General features: G+C 39.1%; 1 protein-coding gene across 3 annotated transcripts in view; it reads left to right on the forward strand.

Moving 5' to 3' along the window:
- The window catches only part of LOC139753703 (piwi-like protein Siwi), a 56,767-nt gene extending 38,410 nt beyond the window's left edge, over positions 1 to 18,357 (forward strand). For 2 of the 3 annotated variants that reach the window (XM_071670419.1, XM_071670421.1), the window contains exons 17-21: positions 1,029 to 1,150; positions 3,093 to 3,247; positions 4,451 to 4,598; positions 7,405 to 7,511; positions 12,980 to 18,357. In XM_071670419.1, coding sequence (XP_071526520.1) covers positions 1,029 to 1,150; positions 3,093 to 3,247; positions 4,451 to 4,598; positions 7,405 to 7,511; positions 12,980 to 12,989 — 542 coding nt within the window. In that variant the 3' untranslated portion in view covers positions 12,990 to 18,357. The remainder of the gene's footprint in view (positions 1 to 1,028; positions 1,151 to 3,092; positions 3,248 to 4,450; positions 4,599 to 7,404; positions 7,512 to 12,979) is intronic. The other variant, XR_011713753.1, reaches the window with a different exon arrangement.
- Positions 18,358 to 18,393: the final 36 nt, after the last annotated feature.

Raw genomic sequence — 18,393 nt, forward strand, 5'->3', positions numbered from 1 at the left:
CACAGCTCCCTATCCACATACAGGCCCCACAGACCTTTCCATGGTTTACCCCAGATGCTTCGCATTCTCTGGTTCAGTCCATTGACAGAACGTCAACCCCAGTGTACCACATCGTTCCAATTCACTCTGTTCCTTGCACACCTCTAACCCTCCTATATGTTCAGGCCCTAATAGCTCAAAATGTTTTTCACTCCATCCTTCCACCTCCAATTTGGTCTCCTGCTTCTTGTTCCCTCTACCTCTGACACATATATCCTCTTTGTCAATCTTTCCTCACTCATTCTCTCCATATTTTCAAACCATTTCAACACACCCTCTTCTGCTCTCTCAACCATACTCCTTTTTATTTCCACATATCTTTCTTACCCTTACATTACTCAATCAAACCACCTCACACCACATGTGAATCTTCATTTTCTTTTACATATATGTGTTTTCACATGTTATGCACATTTTTGTATGCACATTTTTGTATGTATATATGATATATACATGATATTTACATGAATAGATAGAACAATAAGCGTATTTTAATGCAGAATGTTTAGACTATTATTCAGCAGTAGTTGATAGGCAGCCAGCGGCAAGGGAGGTATACTACCAGTATTACCTGCCTGGATATTGGGAGGGTTAGTGACAGCTGCATAGTGAGCCAGCACTTCATTTGTTGTAAAGTTGCACTCCACTGACCTAGGTAGCTGCCTTTTCTTTCTGCCTTACCCAGACATGGACTACTGGCATTCTGTCCACAAACATTCAGTCTCTCTTTGTCATACACAACACTTGACAGTGCATTGAAACCACAAATTCCTATCCACATCCAGGTTCCGCAGAACTTTCCAATGTTTTCCCTAGATGTTTCACATCCCCTGGTTCAGTCAACTGACAGCACGTCAATATATTTTTATGAATTTACAAATAACCTACAGTCCTCATTAATTGAGTAACTTATGAACTGTACCCATATAGATTGCTGTTTACCCAAGTTGATTGTTTTTAACAAATAATATGTTTTAACCACATCCTAGATGCACTGAATTACTACAGAATGGAAAATGGTACCCAGCCAAGCATGGTGGTGGTGTACCGCGATGGTGTTGGTGAAGGCCAGATTGAATATGTCAAGGAACACGAAATTGCTGCTATAAGAGTAAGTTATCAGAACTGTGTATTCAAAGAATGATTCATAGATTTTAGTATTTTGTTTCCTGTGGGGCAGGGTAGCGCTGGAAATGGATGAAGGCAAGCAAGTATGAATATGTTCACATGAAAGACGTGCAAGGAATAGAGTGAATTGGAATGATGTGGTATACCGGGGTTGAGGTGCTGCCAGTGGATTGAACCAGGGCATGTGAAGCATGGAAAGTTTTGTGGGGGCCTGGATGTGGAAAGGGATCAGTGGTTTCGGTGCATTATACATGACAGCTAGAGACTGAGTGTGAACGAATGTGGCCTTTCTTGTCTTTTCCTAGTACTACCTTGCACACATGCATGGGAGGGGGTTTTCATTTCATGTGTGGCGGGGTGGCAACAGGAATGAATAAAGGCAGCAAGTATGAATTATGTACATGTGTATATATGTATATGTCTGTGTATATATATATTTATTTATTATTTTGCTTTGTCGCTGTCTCCCGCTTTAGCGAGGTAACGCAAGGAAACAGACGAAAGTATGGCCCAACCCACCCACATACATGTTTATATACATACACATCCACACACGCACATATACATACCTATACATCTCAACGTATACATATACATACACACACAGACATATACATATATACACATGTACATAATTCATACTGTCTGCCTTTATTCATTCCCATCATCACCCTGCCACACATGAAATAACAACCCCCTCCCCCACATGTGCGCGAGGTAGCACTAGGAAAAGACAACAAAGGCCACATTCATTCACACTCAGTCTCTATCTGTCATGTAATAATGCACCGAAACCACAGCTCCCTTTCCACATCCAGGCCCCACAGAACTTTCCATCGTTTACCCCAGACGCTTCACATACCCTGGTTTAATCCGTTGACAGCACGTCGACCCTGGTATACCACATCATTCCAATTCGCTCTATTCCTTGCACACCTTTCACCCTCCTGCGTGTTCAGGCCTTAATCACTCAAAATCTTTTTCACTCCAACTTTCCACCTCCAATATGGTCTCCCACTTCTCCTCGTTCCCTCCATGTGACCAAACCATTTCAATACACCCTCTTCTGCTCTCTCAACCACACTCTTTATTACCACACATCTCTCTTACCCTGTTATTACTTACTTAATCAAACCACCTCACACCACATATTGTCCTCAAACATCTCATTTCCAGCACATCCACCTTCCTCCGCACAACTCTATCCATAACCCATGCCTCGCAACCATATAACATTGTTGGAACCACTATTCCTTCAAACATACCTATTTTTGCTTTCCGAGATAATGTTCTTGACTTCCACACATTCTTCAATGCTCCCTGAACTTTCACCCCCTCCCCCACCCTATGATTCACTTCCGCTTCCATGGTTCCATCCGCTGCCAAATCCACTCCCAGATATCTAAAACACTTCACTTCCTCCAGTTTTTCTCCATTCAGACTTACCTCCCGGTTGACTCGTCCCTCAACCCTATTGTACCTAATAACCTTGCTCTTATTCACATTTACTCTCAACTTTCTTCTTCACACACTACCAAACTCAGTCACCAGCTTCTGCAGTTTCTCATATGAATCAGCCACCAGCGCTGTATCATCAGCGAACACCAACTGACTCTTCCCAAGTTCTCTCATCCCCAACAGACTTCATACTTTCCCCTCTTTCCAAAACTCTTGCATTCACCTCCCTAACAACCCCATCCATAAACAAATTAAACAACCATGGAGACATCACACACCCCTGCCGCAAACCTACATTCACGTTGAAATGTATAGGTATGTATATGTGCGTGTGTGACGTGTATGTATATACATGTGTATGTGGGTGGGTTGGGCCATTCTTTCATCCGTTTCCTTGCGCTACCTTGTTATTATTTTTATTGTTATTATTAATGAAATATCTTATGCAAAAGTTCAATTTTCCTCAGCGGTGTTTTGACGAAGCTTGTGAGAACCACCCAAAGTTTGCCTTCATAATAGTTTCTAAGAAAATCAACACTCGTTTAGTTCAAGATAGTAGAGGCCACATTGAAAACCCTCCTCCTGGGACGGTGGTGGACGATGTTATCACTCTGCCAGAAAGGTATGTATTCATGTATAATACCAGAATTGTGAAAATGGACTGTGTCACAAGATGGCCTTTTGTGTATATGATAGGTACTCTAACCTAATTTTACAGCAGCTCTTGGACAGCTTGAAACTGGCTGGTTTTGAGGTTTATTGACTTCTACAAGTCCCCAGTGGGCCCTTCTGGTTATTTGGTTACCCCATCTTATTCATAAGTTCATTTTTATTTTCATTGTTAGGGAGGTGAATGCAAGAGTTTTGGAAAGAGGGGCAAGTATGCAGTCTGTTGGGGATGAGAGAGCTTGGGAAGTGAGTCAGTTGTTGTTCGCTGATGATACAGCGCAGATATATACGCAGACATTATTTATTTATATTTATTTTATTTTGCTTTGTCGCTGTCTCCTGCGTTAGCGAGGTAGCGCAAGGAAACAGACGAAAGAATGGCCCAACCCACCTACATACACATGTATATGCATACACGTCCACACATGCAAATATACGTACCTATACATCTCAACGTATACATATATATACACACACAGGCATATACATATATACTCATGTACATAATTCATACTGTCTGCCTTTATTCATTCCCATCACCACCTCACCACACATGAAATAGCAACCCCCTTCCCCCAAATGTGTGCGAGGTAGCGCTAGGAAAAGACAACAAAGGCCACTTTTGTTCACACTCAGTCTCTAACTGTCATGTAATAATGCACCAAAACCACAGCTCCCTTTCCACATCCAGGCCCCACAGAACTTTCCATGGTTTACCCCAGACACTTCACATACCCTGGTTCAATCCATTGACAGCACGTCATATACATATATATACTCATATCCATTCCCATCACCACCCTGCATACATATTTATACACATATACATATTCATACTTGCTGCCTTCATCCATTCCCATCGCCACCCTGCCACACATGAAATAGCACACACACACACACACACCCCAGCGAGGTAGCACCAGGAAAAGACAAAAAAGGCCACATTCGTTCACACTTAGTCTCTATCTGTCATGTGTAATGCACCGAAACCACAGCTCCCTTTCCACATCCAGGCCCCACAGACTTTTCCAGCCTCTATTTACAGAGTTCAAGCAAGTCAGTTTACTACTGTATCATGTAAATAAGCCACCAAACTTTTAAAGCAAGTATATCTTTAAAAAGTTGTTTTAGATACAACACATCTTACTTATAACAGGTATGATTTCTTCTTGGTGTCACAAAGCATCAACCAAGGAACTGTCTCTCCAACATCATTCAATGTGATTGAAGATACTACTGGATTAAAACCTGACCACATGCAACGACTTGCTTACAAGCTAACTCACCTTTACTATAATTGGCAGGTAAATCATACACAAGTATTTGCAAAAACTTTATTTCTCATTCCTTTCACTGTCTTAGCAGGTTTTGTTAATGGGGTGGTCTATATTCCTGATAGTCTTTGGTACTGCGTGTGTAACTTTAAGTTTTGCATAATTTGAGCTAATCTATCAAGTAATGAAAGATACAGCAATTGGAATATGAAACCATTAAACTGAGGAGCTTCTTCAGAGATTTCAGAAAGTTTCAACAAGTAGTGATGGAAGTTAGGAGACTAATGAATTTTGTTAAAGAACGTGACTACACATCAAAGTGACCAAAAAAACTGGAAAAAAGGCAGTAGAATGTGGGTCATCTTTGGGGTAAGGGTGGAAAGTAGGGCCTTTCAAGGAGAGTATATAGTAGATCATCCACTTGATTTACATATTGAATGGAGAAAGATGGCTGTGGTTAGAAACAGTGGGTAGGTAAAAGGAACTCATTCTAAAGCTGAGGATGCTGAAAGTGTAACAGGTCTGGGTTATTAAATCCAAATAACAGTAAATGACCCTGTAAAGGTACGTGTGGATGGTATTGCTGAAAAAGGTAGACTGTAGAAAGAAATAGTGGACAGTTTACTAGTTACGGAGACACTTAATGTCGTTGCCACCCCCTTGAAGGAGTTCCAAGTGGGTACAGGCATCAGATATAGATAAATAGATTATAGGAATTAATTTTCGGCTGAGGATACTGAACAGAGTTCTAGGGATATTGAATTCCCCTTGAAAGTATAGATGGCAGTATTGCAGTAAGAGACAGAACAATCTGGGAAAGTTGGATTATTCAGTTTTAAGGAAATTGAGTATTCAGAATTGGAACATTTTGGTGAAAATGCAAGTTTTAGGTAGGACAGGAGAAGAGGCTGGACAAGTTGCAACTGCAGGAATTAGCCTATGAGTGGGCTGTGCTGAAAATAAGAGCTGTTGAACCAGGAGGTTCATAGATGCAAATAAGTCTTCATTGATTTTTGGACTGGAAGATGACATTAAGCATTCAGAAGAAGAAATGGTAGCAATGAAAGGAGAGAAACTTAAAAAGAAACTGCTCAAGGCTATAGACCTTAAGCATTCAAAAGGAGAAAGGGTAGCAATGGAAGGAGAGAAAATAGAAAAGAAAAAACTGCTTGAGGCTATAGATATGACATGCAGCTACCAAGATCAAATAGTCAAAAAGTATTAATTCACCCTTAAAAGATGGGTAATCTGCAATGTTTTTTGTCCTATATCTCTGATGCCTGTTCTCTCCAGGAATACCCATCACAGGGGTGGCCATGGCAGAAGTCTCCCCTTATCCCTTTCCCTACATGCCTCCCTCACATACACCATTTCATGGATTCTTCCTCTATTTCTCTGCCTCTAGTACTCTTCCAGTTCCTCTCACACCATTCCCTTTGATTATACTATCGTACACACTCTCGTAAACTCCTTGTCTTGCTTTCTTTCCACATGATTAAACAACCTCAATGTATTATATTTCACCCACTCTCCCAACTCCACTATTCATTTCTTCTTTATTTACTGCCATATCAGATCTCTCGTACACTCATTTCTTATGCCATTTCATATAGTCATACCACATGCTTTTCTCAAATATCTCATTCCCACAGCCTGCATTTTAACTACAGTGGCTCCTTCCATGTTCATGTTTTGGCTGCATTGATCAAGGTTGGGAGAACTATGCTCTCTTAATCTACAATGTTGTATTCACCATTTGGACAAAATGTTAATGTGCTCAGATTTCCTGTTTTCACACGATGAATAAAATACATGAATAAGTAAGGTATATATATAGACCTGAGAGCAGGTATAATTATATGGCTTCAGTATAGTGATAATGAATAAATCAGAGGTGGTGGGACAACAGAGGAAGGGTGGGGGATTATCTCCATGGGAAGATTCCTTAATGATAGCAAGCTGTGATATGTGATGTTTTTGCTCCAGAAAACCTCATTTTCTGCTTCAATTGCATCTTTCCAGTTGTATGTATGCATTAAGTGTAGTACAAGCTGTAGTGTAAGTGAAATCTGCTGCTACCTGCTCAGTCACCTTTAACCCTTCAGCACCAATGGAGTTTCTTGTATACCATCAGCTTCTCTGGTATGTACAGAGCTGTATCTGTACATAAAGGTCATTTTACCTTATGTTCTGTTATTGTACATAAGGGTCTGTACATACTCATTTACAATTACATACAGCACCATGTATTAAGTGTGCAACCCTTGTGGTTGCTTCAGACTGTCTTTAGATTTTTATCTCTCTTGATCGCTGTCTCCCCAGTTAAACGAGGTAATGCCAAGAACAGACAAAGAAAGGCTGCATTTGCACTGTTCACATCCATTCTCTATCTGTCATGTGTAATGCACTGAAAGTACAGTTACCAGTTCAGAACCAGGCCCCACAGACCTGTCTGTGGTTTACCCTGGCTGCATCACATGCCCAGGTTCAGACCAGTGACAGCATGTACCATAAGTTTTAATATCCCTAGTTGAGGTCTCATGTAATGAACAAGTTGGATATATCAGATAAACAGACTTATTGGATAGGGTCTCACCCATATTAGCCTGATTTAGTGAGGGTTCACATTGATGCATCTTTGCATAACTTTGCTTTAGTTTGTGCCAAACCACGCAGTTTCTTCTACATATGTTGGCATGTAGTTGCACCTTTTATGGTTTTATTGATATCAGTTTGTGATTTAAAACTTTAAATCCCTTCATGATGAAAGTCCTTTGTTAGGAGAAAAAAATCCATCATTATGGCAAATTATTTGAAAATTCAATCTTTCTTTCAGGGTACTGTGCGAGTACCTGCTCCATGTATGTTTGCTCATAAATTAGCATTCATGACAGGCCAGAGCATCAATGGACCACCTCATCGCAACTTGATTGATCGTCTTTGGTAAGAAACAACCTAGATTACACATTAGCTTTGAAACTGGCACACCAGTTAGTGCCTGATCCAGGGTTTGATTATTTGAACCTCAAAGAAAGGAATATTACTATCCCAAAAGACTTTTCTGTCTTGTATTACACAGCAAATTCTATTCTACACACCACGATTTTGAAACTTATATCACTTTGTTGTTAGGTTTTACAAAAGTAATATTTTTTTCAATAGGCTTTACTTTCACCTCCATATATTACACTTTCTGTTCTTAAATAGAGTAATTCCACAATCACTTTTCTCCCATTCTTTTACTTGTTCAGTCAGTCTACCATATCTTATCTGTTTTTGACTTAATTATTCTTTGTTGTAGTCCCTGGACTCTATAACCACATTCCAGAAAATCCATTACAGCTGTATACACCTTACAAGCCACCTTAATATTAAATTTTCCCTATATCTTATAATGAGTATTATTTCTTCCTCATATGTCATTACACCTGATGACTTGCAATTTTCTTTCGTAACTCACCTAAATCCCAGCACTTCTGGCCTTCTAAACTTATTTGAAATACCCATACTTCTGTTTCCATTATACCATTTGTATTGATTTTTTTCTTTTATGCGTAGGTGTTTCTCCCACCCTCTGTTAATTAACATAGCATCAGGAACAGGTGAATGAAAAATTGATATCCAGACAACCCACCCCTCTGTTAATTAACATAGCATCAGGAACAGGTGAATGAAAAATTGATATCCAGACAATCATTTTTCCAGCAGCAGTCATCCATCTATCTATTCTACCTGTCTGTATCTCTGACACCTTTCCCCTTCAGGAATTCCCTCAAGTGGATAGCCATGGCAAAAGTCTCCAGAACTGATGAACTCCATTTCTGAATTGTAGCCTTTAGTACCTTAACCTAAACAGGCCACTGGCAGAGGGCAACTATAGTGCAGTGTTTTCAGAGGCTCCTTGCTAATGCTCCTGCTGATTCCTTCTTCCTAATGTGTCAACATCCACTCCAGCCATATTGTCACACTTTGGTTTATGAGTCCTACACCTCGTCATCCCTTTTTGCCAGACCGCTTGCAATGACTCTTTCACTTTGTATCTCTCTATGTCCTAAGCACTCTACCTCTGCAACACTCCCATATAACACATTTGAGTCCATCACAATGCTTGCTTCATCTCCTTCATCATTTCTTTGCCTCTTACCACTTCCGATCTACTCCCTTCACAGAAGCTCCCATTTGCTCTCTCATTCTCCTTACACTGTTCACCTACTTCTGAAGCATTTTCTCATCCCTGAAGTTTGCCAATACTTCTCTCTATCTCTATCTATCTATCTTTTTCACAATCATTTCCTCATCCCACCTCTTGCTATCTTCCTCTCCTCACATTCCCACATCCCATTTTCTGCATGTCTCACCATTCTCTCATGCATTTAAACATTGCATCCTTAAATGCTTGATGATTTTTCACCTACTCCAAGATGTGAATCCAGATGTAAATGTGCTGAGGGGGGCAGCTGATGGGATATCTTATCACTTTTTGTTGGAGATGAGGGTGAAAGTTTGTTGAGGCTTTAAGAAAAGAGGGAATGATATGGATGGAAAGAGGGTTGGGATATTGATTGTGCTTGGTAAAAAGGCTTTTGTGAAAAGACACGGGTGAGAGTAAATAAAACCAAGGAAGTAGGCTAATAATGGGAGGTATTTAGCGAGGCAATGCTAACGTGCAAGAGAAAAGTGTCAGAGATGAGAGTTGGGCATGTGAGCAAGGGTAGTAAGTGGTGGGATGAAGTTGCTAGTGAAAAAAAAGGGTTGAATGGGGCATTACTTACGGGGAAGGAGGGCGAGTTATTTAAAGGTGTACGGGAAAGCAGCAGGAGGTCAAGAGGAAGTAGTATTGGTTGAAAATATGTACAAATAAAAGTTGAGGTGAACAAATATCATTAAACTGTAGGGAAAATTAGATGTTTTTGAAGGAGGTTGATAAGAGTAAGAACTAATGGAGAATTAGTGAATTGGAATTATAAATAGGCAGAGATGAGTGCTATATTTAGGTGGAATACTTTTGAGAGGACCTTTATTTAATTGTGTTGTGTTGTTGCAGGAGAGCCACTGATTGTTCTGACTGTGCTATTTTGAGTAGTTTGGAACTTTGCTTTATTTGCTGTTTCCCATGGGGTGGGGTAGTAACAGGAATGGATGAAGGCAAACAATTATGAATATGTACATGTTTATATATGTTACGTATTTGTATTGTGCATATATGGGCATTTATGTATATGTATATATACATGTGAGCATGAGTAGTTGGGCCATTCTTCATCTGTTTCCTGGTGCTTCCTTGCTGAAGCAGGAAACAGCGATTAAGTATAGTAATGAATAAATTGTTTGAAAGACCAGGCAGGTGATATTAGGGGATTCTTTTTCATGCTAAATCTCATTCCAGTTCATGTTTTTTCTTCAGGCTTTAGTTTGTATTGCTTTTGTGTAGTTGTCATTGGTTTGGAGATTGAATGTCAAGTGTCACATGTGATGTCTGGAATGGTTGGAATTTTGTGATTGAAGACTTCTTTGGATATGCACACATTCTGTTTTAGGTAAGCCTTTGTTCCTATTTAGTAACGTCATGCTGCATGATTGCTGCTGCTTCTGTGGTGTCGTTGGTGTTGTGATGTGATTGTGGGTCATCACATATTTAAGAACTTTCATTTGGTGGTTTGTTTGAGGCAGTGAGAGGTTGTGTAGGAAGAGATAGAAGGAAGAACTGCTGTTTGGGGAACACCACTGAAGAGTTCAAGTGGTTTAAAGATGAGGCCATTGTGAGTGACTCTGCCATGGCAGGCAACCACTTTTCATCATTGTTGAAGCGGTGTGAAGTATCTTTTGTGTGAGGATATGTTAGGGGACAGTGTTGAATGATTTGTTGATGTCTATTGCCACTAATACTGCACAAGAGGGCAGTGTTGATCGTTGAGACCTTTTGTGATATGTTATGTGAGTTCAGTGTGTAGCATCATATTGGATTGGTTGGGTCTGAAACCATGTTGTGTAAGTGAAAGTAGGATGGGGTTTTTTTGTTACTGATATTTTGTTATGGACCAGTTTTTTACAGAGTTTGGATACAGAGGATAAAAGTTATATAGGGCTGTAGGTGGAGGGAGTTGGGTGGCTTGGAAGGCTTTAAGATTGGTATCATGTTGAAAAGTTTCCAGATGTTTTGAGTTTTTGTTGTGTAGCCAGGAGTTATTGAAGATATCTTTAAGTACTTAGATTGCAAATGAACCAAGGCATTTCATGTAAAATTTTGATACATTGTCAGAGCCTGTTATAGCAGAAGATTTCTTTAAGGTTTTAATTGCATTGATTGCATTGCTGGGAGTGAAGGGTGGGTAGGCAATTGTTCCTGGATGGGTTTTGTGTTTGTCTTGACTTCTTGTTCAGGGAAGAGGCTGGCTTGTGGCTGATTTTTGAGTAGAGTCTCATGAGGATGTTTGTGTGTTCTATGGGAGAGGTGATGTTATTTGAATGGATTAAGAGGGATAGGGGTTAGATTGGTGGTATAAGTGTGGATCTTCTTTAACATGCTCTTAGATTGCAAATGAACCAAGGCATTTCATGTAAAATTTTGATACATTGTCAGAGCCTGTTATAGCAGAAGATTTCTTTAAGGTTTTAATTGCATTGATTGCATTGCTGGGAGTGAAGGGTGGGTAGGCAATTGTTCCTGGATGGGTTTTGTGTTTGTCTTGACTTCTTGTTCAGGGAAGAGGCTGGCTTGTGGCTGATTTTTGAGTAGAGTCTCATGAGGATGTTTGTGTGTTCTATGGGAGAGGTGATGTTATTTGAATGGATTAAGAGGGATAGGGGTTAGATTGGTGGTATAAGTGTGGATCTTCTTTAACATGCTCTTAAGTTAGTTGTTTGGGTTCTGTGGCTCATTGTGTTGAGGAAGGAATACCAGTTTTCAGTTTGTCTTTCAGTGATAGGTTAGTGATCATGTTATCTAGAGTTTGGATTTGTTCTTTGGTTTCCGCTGATGGTGAGTTGGTTTCTTTTATTTTATATGGTGTGTATATTTGTTATATATTTTTCTGTACCCTTATCTTATGGTTTTTTGTTTGGATTCATTGGAAATGTTGGCGAAATGTGTGATAGCATGATTTTGGGATGGAAAATCATACATACTAATATATACTTGCAGTAGTAGTCAGAGACTATAACTGGGCCATCACCTCCCAGTGATGCAAAAGAATAGAAAAAGTGTATGAATCTGTAGAATGTTTGTTTCTTGTATTCGCAAGATAATGCCAGGAACAGACAAAGAAAGACTATGTCTGCTCACATCCATTCTCTGGCTGTCATGTGTAATGCACTGGCACCATAGCTCCCTGTCCACTACCAGGCCCCTCAGACTTTACCTTAGTTTATCCCAGATGCTTCACATACCCTTGTTCAGGCTGACAGCACATCAACCACATCATACCACATCGTTCCAATAAATCTATCCGTTGCTCACGTTTCACCCTCCTGCTGCATGTTCAGGCCTTATTCAATCAGAATCTTTCACTGCATCCTTCCATCGCCAATTTGGTCTCCTGCTTCTCTTTGTTCACTCCACTTCTGACACATATATACTCTTAGGCAGCCTATTCTCACACTTTCTTTTCATATGTCCAAACCATTGCAGCACTCTCTCTTCAACTCTCTCATCCACACACATTTTGTTTCTACACTTCTTTCTTACCCTTGCATTACTTGATCAAACCATCTCATGTATATTGTTCTCAGAAATTTCATTTCCAGTACATCCACTATTCTCCACACAGCTTTTCTACACCCCATGCCTTGCATGCATGTAATCTTGTTGGGACTACTATACCTTCAAACACACCCATTTTTGCCCTCCCTGTTAACTTTCTTCCCACAGTCTTCAGCGTTCCTAGAACCTTTGCTCCCTCACCCATCCTGTGACTCACTTCTGCATCCCTGGTTTCATTTGCTCCCAGGTATCTAAAACACTTCACTTCCTCCAGGTTTTCTCCATTCAGACTCGCACCCCAACTAACCTTTCCCTATACCCTGCTGAACCTATTTATGTTGCTTTTATTTGCATTCTCTCTCCTTTCACAGACACTTGCAAACTTAGTCACCAGTTTCTGCAGCTTTTTGCTTGAATCTGACATCAGTGTTGTATCATCAGCACACAACAATCGACTCACTTCCCAGGCCTTCTCATTCCCCATTGTCTGCATACCCGCCCTTGTCTCCAAGACTCTTGCATTTATATCTCTCACCACCACATCCATAAACAAATTAAACAATCATGGTGACATCACGCACCCCTGCTGCAGACTAACCTTCATACATGCATACATACATATTTACATATACATAATATCAAGTGAATAGTATGAATTTGTAAATTTTATGTATTAATAAAACAAATTTCTACATACTTTTTATATTTTCAGGTACCTGTAAAAGTGTACCCTGTGCAGAGTCAGTCACCCAGTTCCTTTGTCATGGGTTAGTTGTTTACAGAGAAATCTTTAAAAATAATTTTTTTTTTGTCATGGACAAAAGTCCACATCATAGCTGAGCCTTAATTGAAATATAGAGAGAATTATGAAACGGAAAAGGAAACGACAAGGGAAAATATTTACGAATTTTTGAGAAAGTGAAAAACCTGTTTTTTGAAATGTGTTTATTCATAGTTATTGGGAAAGACATGGGAGGGTAAAGAGTTCCAGAGCTATGACTTGTAGGGAAAGAAGCAGTTATCAAAACAGGCCACCCTTGAGTGGATGTTATAGTAATGCCAGAAATGTTCATTGAGTCGAGGTAGAATTATAGAACCGCCAGAGTAGAGACGAGTTGTGAGGAGTTTTCAATAGAGAGAGGGGTAGAAACTGGGTCTTGGAGGCATTAAACTGAACAAGATTTTGTATATACCTTCCTGAGATATCCTGTCCAAGTCTGAATTTGTTTAGGAGGCTGTGTCAAGATGAGATGGAGATTAAGTGAGAGAAGAGGGAGCAGAATTAAAGGATGTGGCTGAATATAGTGTTGAGTCATCAGCATATGAGTGCATTGGATTATTTATGGAGGAGAGAAGATCGTTGAAAAAAGGAGAAAAAGTGTAGGGGACAGGATGGGACCACCACGAGGGACACCGCTTTTGATGGAGATTGGCTGGAGAGGAACAAAGTGATAAAGGGAAGCCAAAAGAGGGGAGCTTAGAGATGAGACCCCAATGCCACACCCTGTCAAAAGCTTCAGATATGCCAAGGGCAACTACACATGACTATCCAAAATCTTTCAGGGACGATGACCAGACATTAGTAAGATAGGAAAGAATATTACCAGTGGATCCTGCCTTAGGGAAACCATACTGGTGATCAGAGAGAAGACTGTGATTTTTAAGGTGTTTAAGGATAAGGGAGTTGAGAAGGGATTCAAAGACTGTGGAAATGGTAGATATCAAAGTAATAAGACAATAGTTAGAGGGGTCAGAACGGTCATCCTTCTGAGGGATGGGAAGTATTGATGCATGCTTTTAAGGAGAATGAAAAGGTTTGTTTTATAACAAAAACAGAACAGACAAGCAAGCACAGGTGCAAATTCTGAGGCACATTCTCTCAGTACATGGAGGTGGATTCCATCTGGACCATCAGCCTTGCTTGTGTGCAGAGAAAGAAATGCTTTTCGAACATTCCAAAAAGATATTACAGGGCAGGGCATAAGATTAATAAGAGGAGCATCAGGGATTGAAGAAATGTTAGAGTTATCCAAAAAGGAGTTAGGGGAGAAACAGGAACTAAAGAGAGTTGCTTTGTCCTTGGGAGAGACAGTTATAGTACAGTCAAAGTAGAAAGGTGAAGAGAAGTTGAGCGACAGAAGTTGTCAGAGATGCCCTTAACTGAAGACCAAAAAGACCTATCAGTGGATGACAGAGAAGTTATCGCACTTGCTTTGAATATAGGAACTCTTTGACTCACGAATAACATGCTTCCAGTGATTACAGGCCATGATAAAAGCTAAATGGAAGGCAGGGGAAGGAGAGTTTTTCTGAGCCCGATATACCTGATCCCATACCTGAATGGCCTCAGAACAGGAGCATTTGGACAATGGATTGGATAAAAGAGGCTGTCTTGGAGGAAGAGGGGATAAATGCTTCCATTCCTTGATAAATAACTAGATGGATTGCCTGTATTTAGAAACATTTGATGCTGTTTTGCATGGGAGGCTGATTAAAAAGTTGGATCCCCTGGCAGGGATAAGGAGAAAACTCCCTCAGTGGATACAAGATTATCTGAGTAGAAGGGAATAATGGATGCATGCCATAGAAGACACTAAATGGGTCGAAGTGAGTAGCAGAGTGCCACAGGGTGCTCATCAGAACCATTACTCTTTGTGATCTATGTCAATGACTTGCCTGAAGGTATGAACTCGTGCCGTCATATGGTTGCTTGCGATGAAAAGGTCATGAGGGGAGTGAAAAGTGAGGAGGATTGCATCATTTTACTCGTGAATATAATTAGACAGACTCCAGACAGGGTTGATGAAATTCAACCCGAGCTAATGTAAAGCAGTGAGGGTGGGATGAAGTGAAAGAAGGCCTCAGTATGATTATTGTCTAGCAGGAAATTACGGTTCTCTGTGTGAGGACTTGTTGGTTAAAACTTCCCCTAACCTGTTGTCATAGTCATACATTAGGAATAGTTAAGAAGACAAACTGTCTACCAGCAAATATTAGAATATTAATAATCTGGGAGGGATGATTCATCAATTCGTATTTTTTTTGCTAGTTCAGAGACTTAAGATAACCATTACTGTTCCCAAATTTTTTCACATGCTTTTTCTGTATGCTGTTGTTACAGGATGTTGAAAGAACTAATTTTTTTTCTCTTATGGAACAGAATGCTAAATACATTAATCAGAGCCATCTCATTAACACTTATCTTTTTGTGATAAATACTTTATGGATTGGCTAGAATTAGTTTTTCTCACCAAAATTATCATATTTTTAGAATTTTCAGTAAATGTTTATGGAAAATAAATACTTTTACATGAAATCATAAATTGAAAATGTACTAATCATTAGTATATGTGGAGTCACATATGTAGCAGTAAATTTATTTGTTTATTATATATATTAAAATATAAGGATAAATGATGCAGAAACACATGCATTGTTAGTCACTATTCTTAAAAGAAATAATGCACATATAAGAAGGTAATGATTGAACTCTCAGAAGGGTTGGGTTAGCAGGGATGGATGGTAGGGAGAACTAATGGATAAAGAAGGGTAATGTCTAAATAGCAAATATTTTGTTGTAAGTAGTCATGTAATTGATGTGTAGGATTTGGTAAATTTCATTTACATCATGTATTAGTTAACTTAAACACAATATTTGGCATTTCTGGTAAGGTGCCTTCTGAAACAATTTTATTCTATTATCATAAACAGATGTCATATGACATTTAGTTGCCCTTGGCCATTGATTCATTAGTTAGATTGGAAAAATACTTAAAAATGTGTATTCATGACCAATATTTTTTCTTATTTAACCATGTATAGATAAATTAAAATTCATTTATACTAAATGTGTTTACTTTTATTTTTACTTCATTTGGCTTCCAAGAGAAATTTAAGAAAAGCAGAGTTTAATGATTAAAACTATAATTTGGTTATTAACACCGTAGTTGGCACATATATTTCTTGGTGCTTCTGACTTTTTTTTTTCAAGGTAAAGGGGAAAACAAAATCTCGTATGAAGTTGAATAGAAAAATAACAGAAATAAGTGAAATGGACCTTGAGTTATTGCTAAGATGTGCCTGAGCACTGCACAATCCTTTTGTTAACATGATTGTCATGACTTCATTTACATATTACTTTGATGGACTTAGTTTTGTATCATCTTTAGATTATTTTTGGATTGTTAGATTACTCTTTGCTGTGGAGCTAGTACCATTGATGTATTTTATACTTAGTATAGACGTGAATGGAGCTTACATACTCCAGTCACTTTTAATGGATAGACTCTTCCACAGACCAAAATGCCAACCATTGAAGGCACATCAGTACAAAAGTGACACAAACACTAACTGGCATCAGAATTTGATGCCTACAATCCCTCAACATCGTATGCTGATAACTTGCCTGCTATTTAATTATGGTTCACCTGCCTGGTTTTTCAACCCGAAATCAAATATAACAAGGGTACAAACCACAAAAAATAGTGCACACAGAACAATCATTGGCTGCCTAGCAATCACAAACACTCAACACTTTCTCAGTAAAACAGAGATCTTCCAAGTACAGTCCTGCATTAACATGATCTGCACTCCATCCTACGAAACAGCACTAGACCTCTCCCACCTAAACCATGCTGTAACTAACCATCAATCTCCAAAGCTTAAGACAGTCTCACACTTCAGTTTATCTCTACTCACAGGGCCCCCCACCCGAAATAAATGTAACGCTTGCAAAATTGAAGTAACCCGATAAGCTCTAAACAACTGACCTCCCAACTTGGTTTTAATTTCTAGCCTTCATGATGCACACTAGTCAGAACCACACTCCCCAGACAAACACGTCACTTTCTTCTGCATATAGTCTGAACAGTACCCATCCCTAAAACTACAAACACCGTTTCATTGTATCCCAAGATTCCTCATGACTATAGTACAGATACAATAAAGAAGACACTAAATATGTCCTCATGACTATAGTACAGATACAATAAAGAAGACACTTAATATGAGTGCTTATAAGTTCCCCTTCACGTTGCTTATAGACGCAAATACTTTAATCTTTGGTTCTGACCTATTGATGTGACCAGCTTACTGAACACTGCATAAACCTCATATGGGAGGGTTTCTGAGGCAGGAAGATGTATGTGCATATGTCTAACCTTCTTATGTACTTATGCAGCTGTTCAATATATCACTGATCATAAGGATACTAAACAGAGCTACTTTGTCATGCCATGCATTGTACATCACCTCTTTTCATGTTTCCCTATGTAGAGGGAAAACAATTGCTTTTGCACTTTTGATTTTGTATTACTATTATTGTTCTTCGTAAGAATTAGCATTCTGATCCTGTCTGATCTGATTTATGAGCAAAGGCATGTGGTGTTTAGGTTGCATAACAAAGATAAGTATGTCAGTGTTGAAGTGATTGTGGGTTTGTCAAGAGTGTAGCAACATGATACATTTGTTGAAGGTGACTTGGAGATAAATTTGTTAATGAAGTGAATCTGTTCATAAGTGTAGAGCAAAGATATCTCCCTCTGCTGTGAACATATGTCAATTTAGGTTGCAGTGAGAGACATTGCAATTACATGCAATGGTTTTTTCAGACTTTATTGTACCTTGTTTCTTCATCTGTTGTCATTTTTAAAAGACAAACATAGGTACATTCTGCTTATAATTACTGTACCCATAAGGGCTGCAAAGTCTGCTGTGGTTCTTTTTGATTCTTCTACCGTTGACAGTGGGATTAGGGTGGTATCAATATTAGATCCATCCTTTGACCTCTATTTTTCTGGTACAGATGAGCTACTCTTAATAGTCATTAATAATTTGATAGACATGGATCTGTTAACATGCTATGCAAATACTTTTATCCTTGTTCCACTTAAGGGTACAGTAATAATTCTACTAATTCTCATGGAATTAGCCACTAGTTCCTTTTACATCCATAATCGTTGTCCATGTTTCTTTTAAAGGAATTTGTACTTACCTTGTGGATCTTAAACCTGTAGGCCTATTTATCTGGCTGAAAATCTATATCACCTAATGCCACTCCTTTTTCCTTTGTTTCACCGCTTGCTTCTTAAACCTAAACCAATGATTTGCAACCAAGTAATGTTCTTA

This window comes from Panulirus ornatus, chromosome 15 (genome assembly GCF_036320965.1).
Source record: "Panulirus ornatus isolate Po-2019 chromosome 15, ASM3632096v1, whole genome shotgun sequence".
Taxonomy (NCBI): domain Eukaryota; kingdom Metazoa; phylum Arthropoda; class Malacostraca; order Decapoda; family Palinuridae; genus Panulirus; species Panulirus ornatus.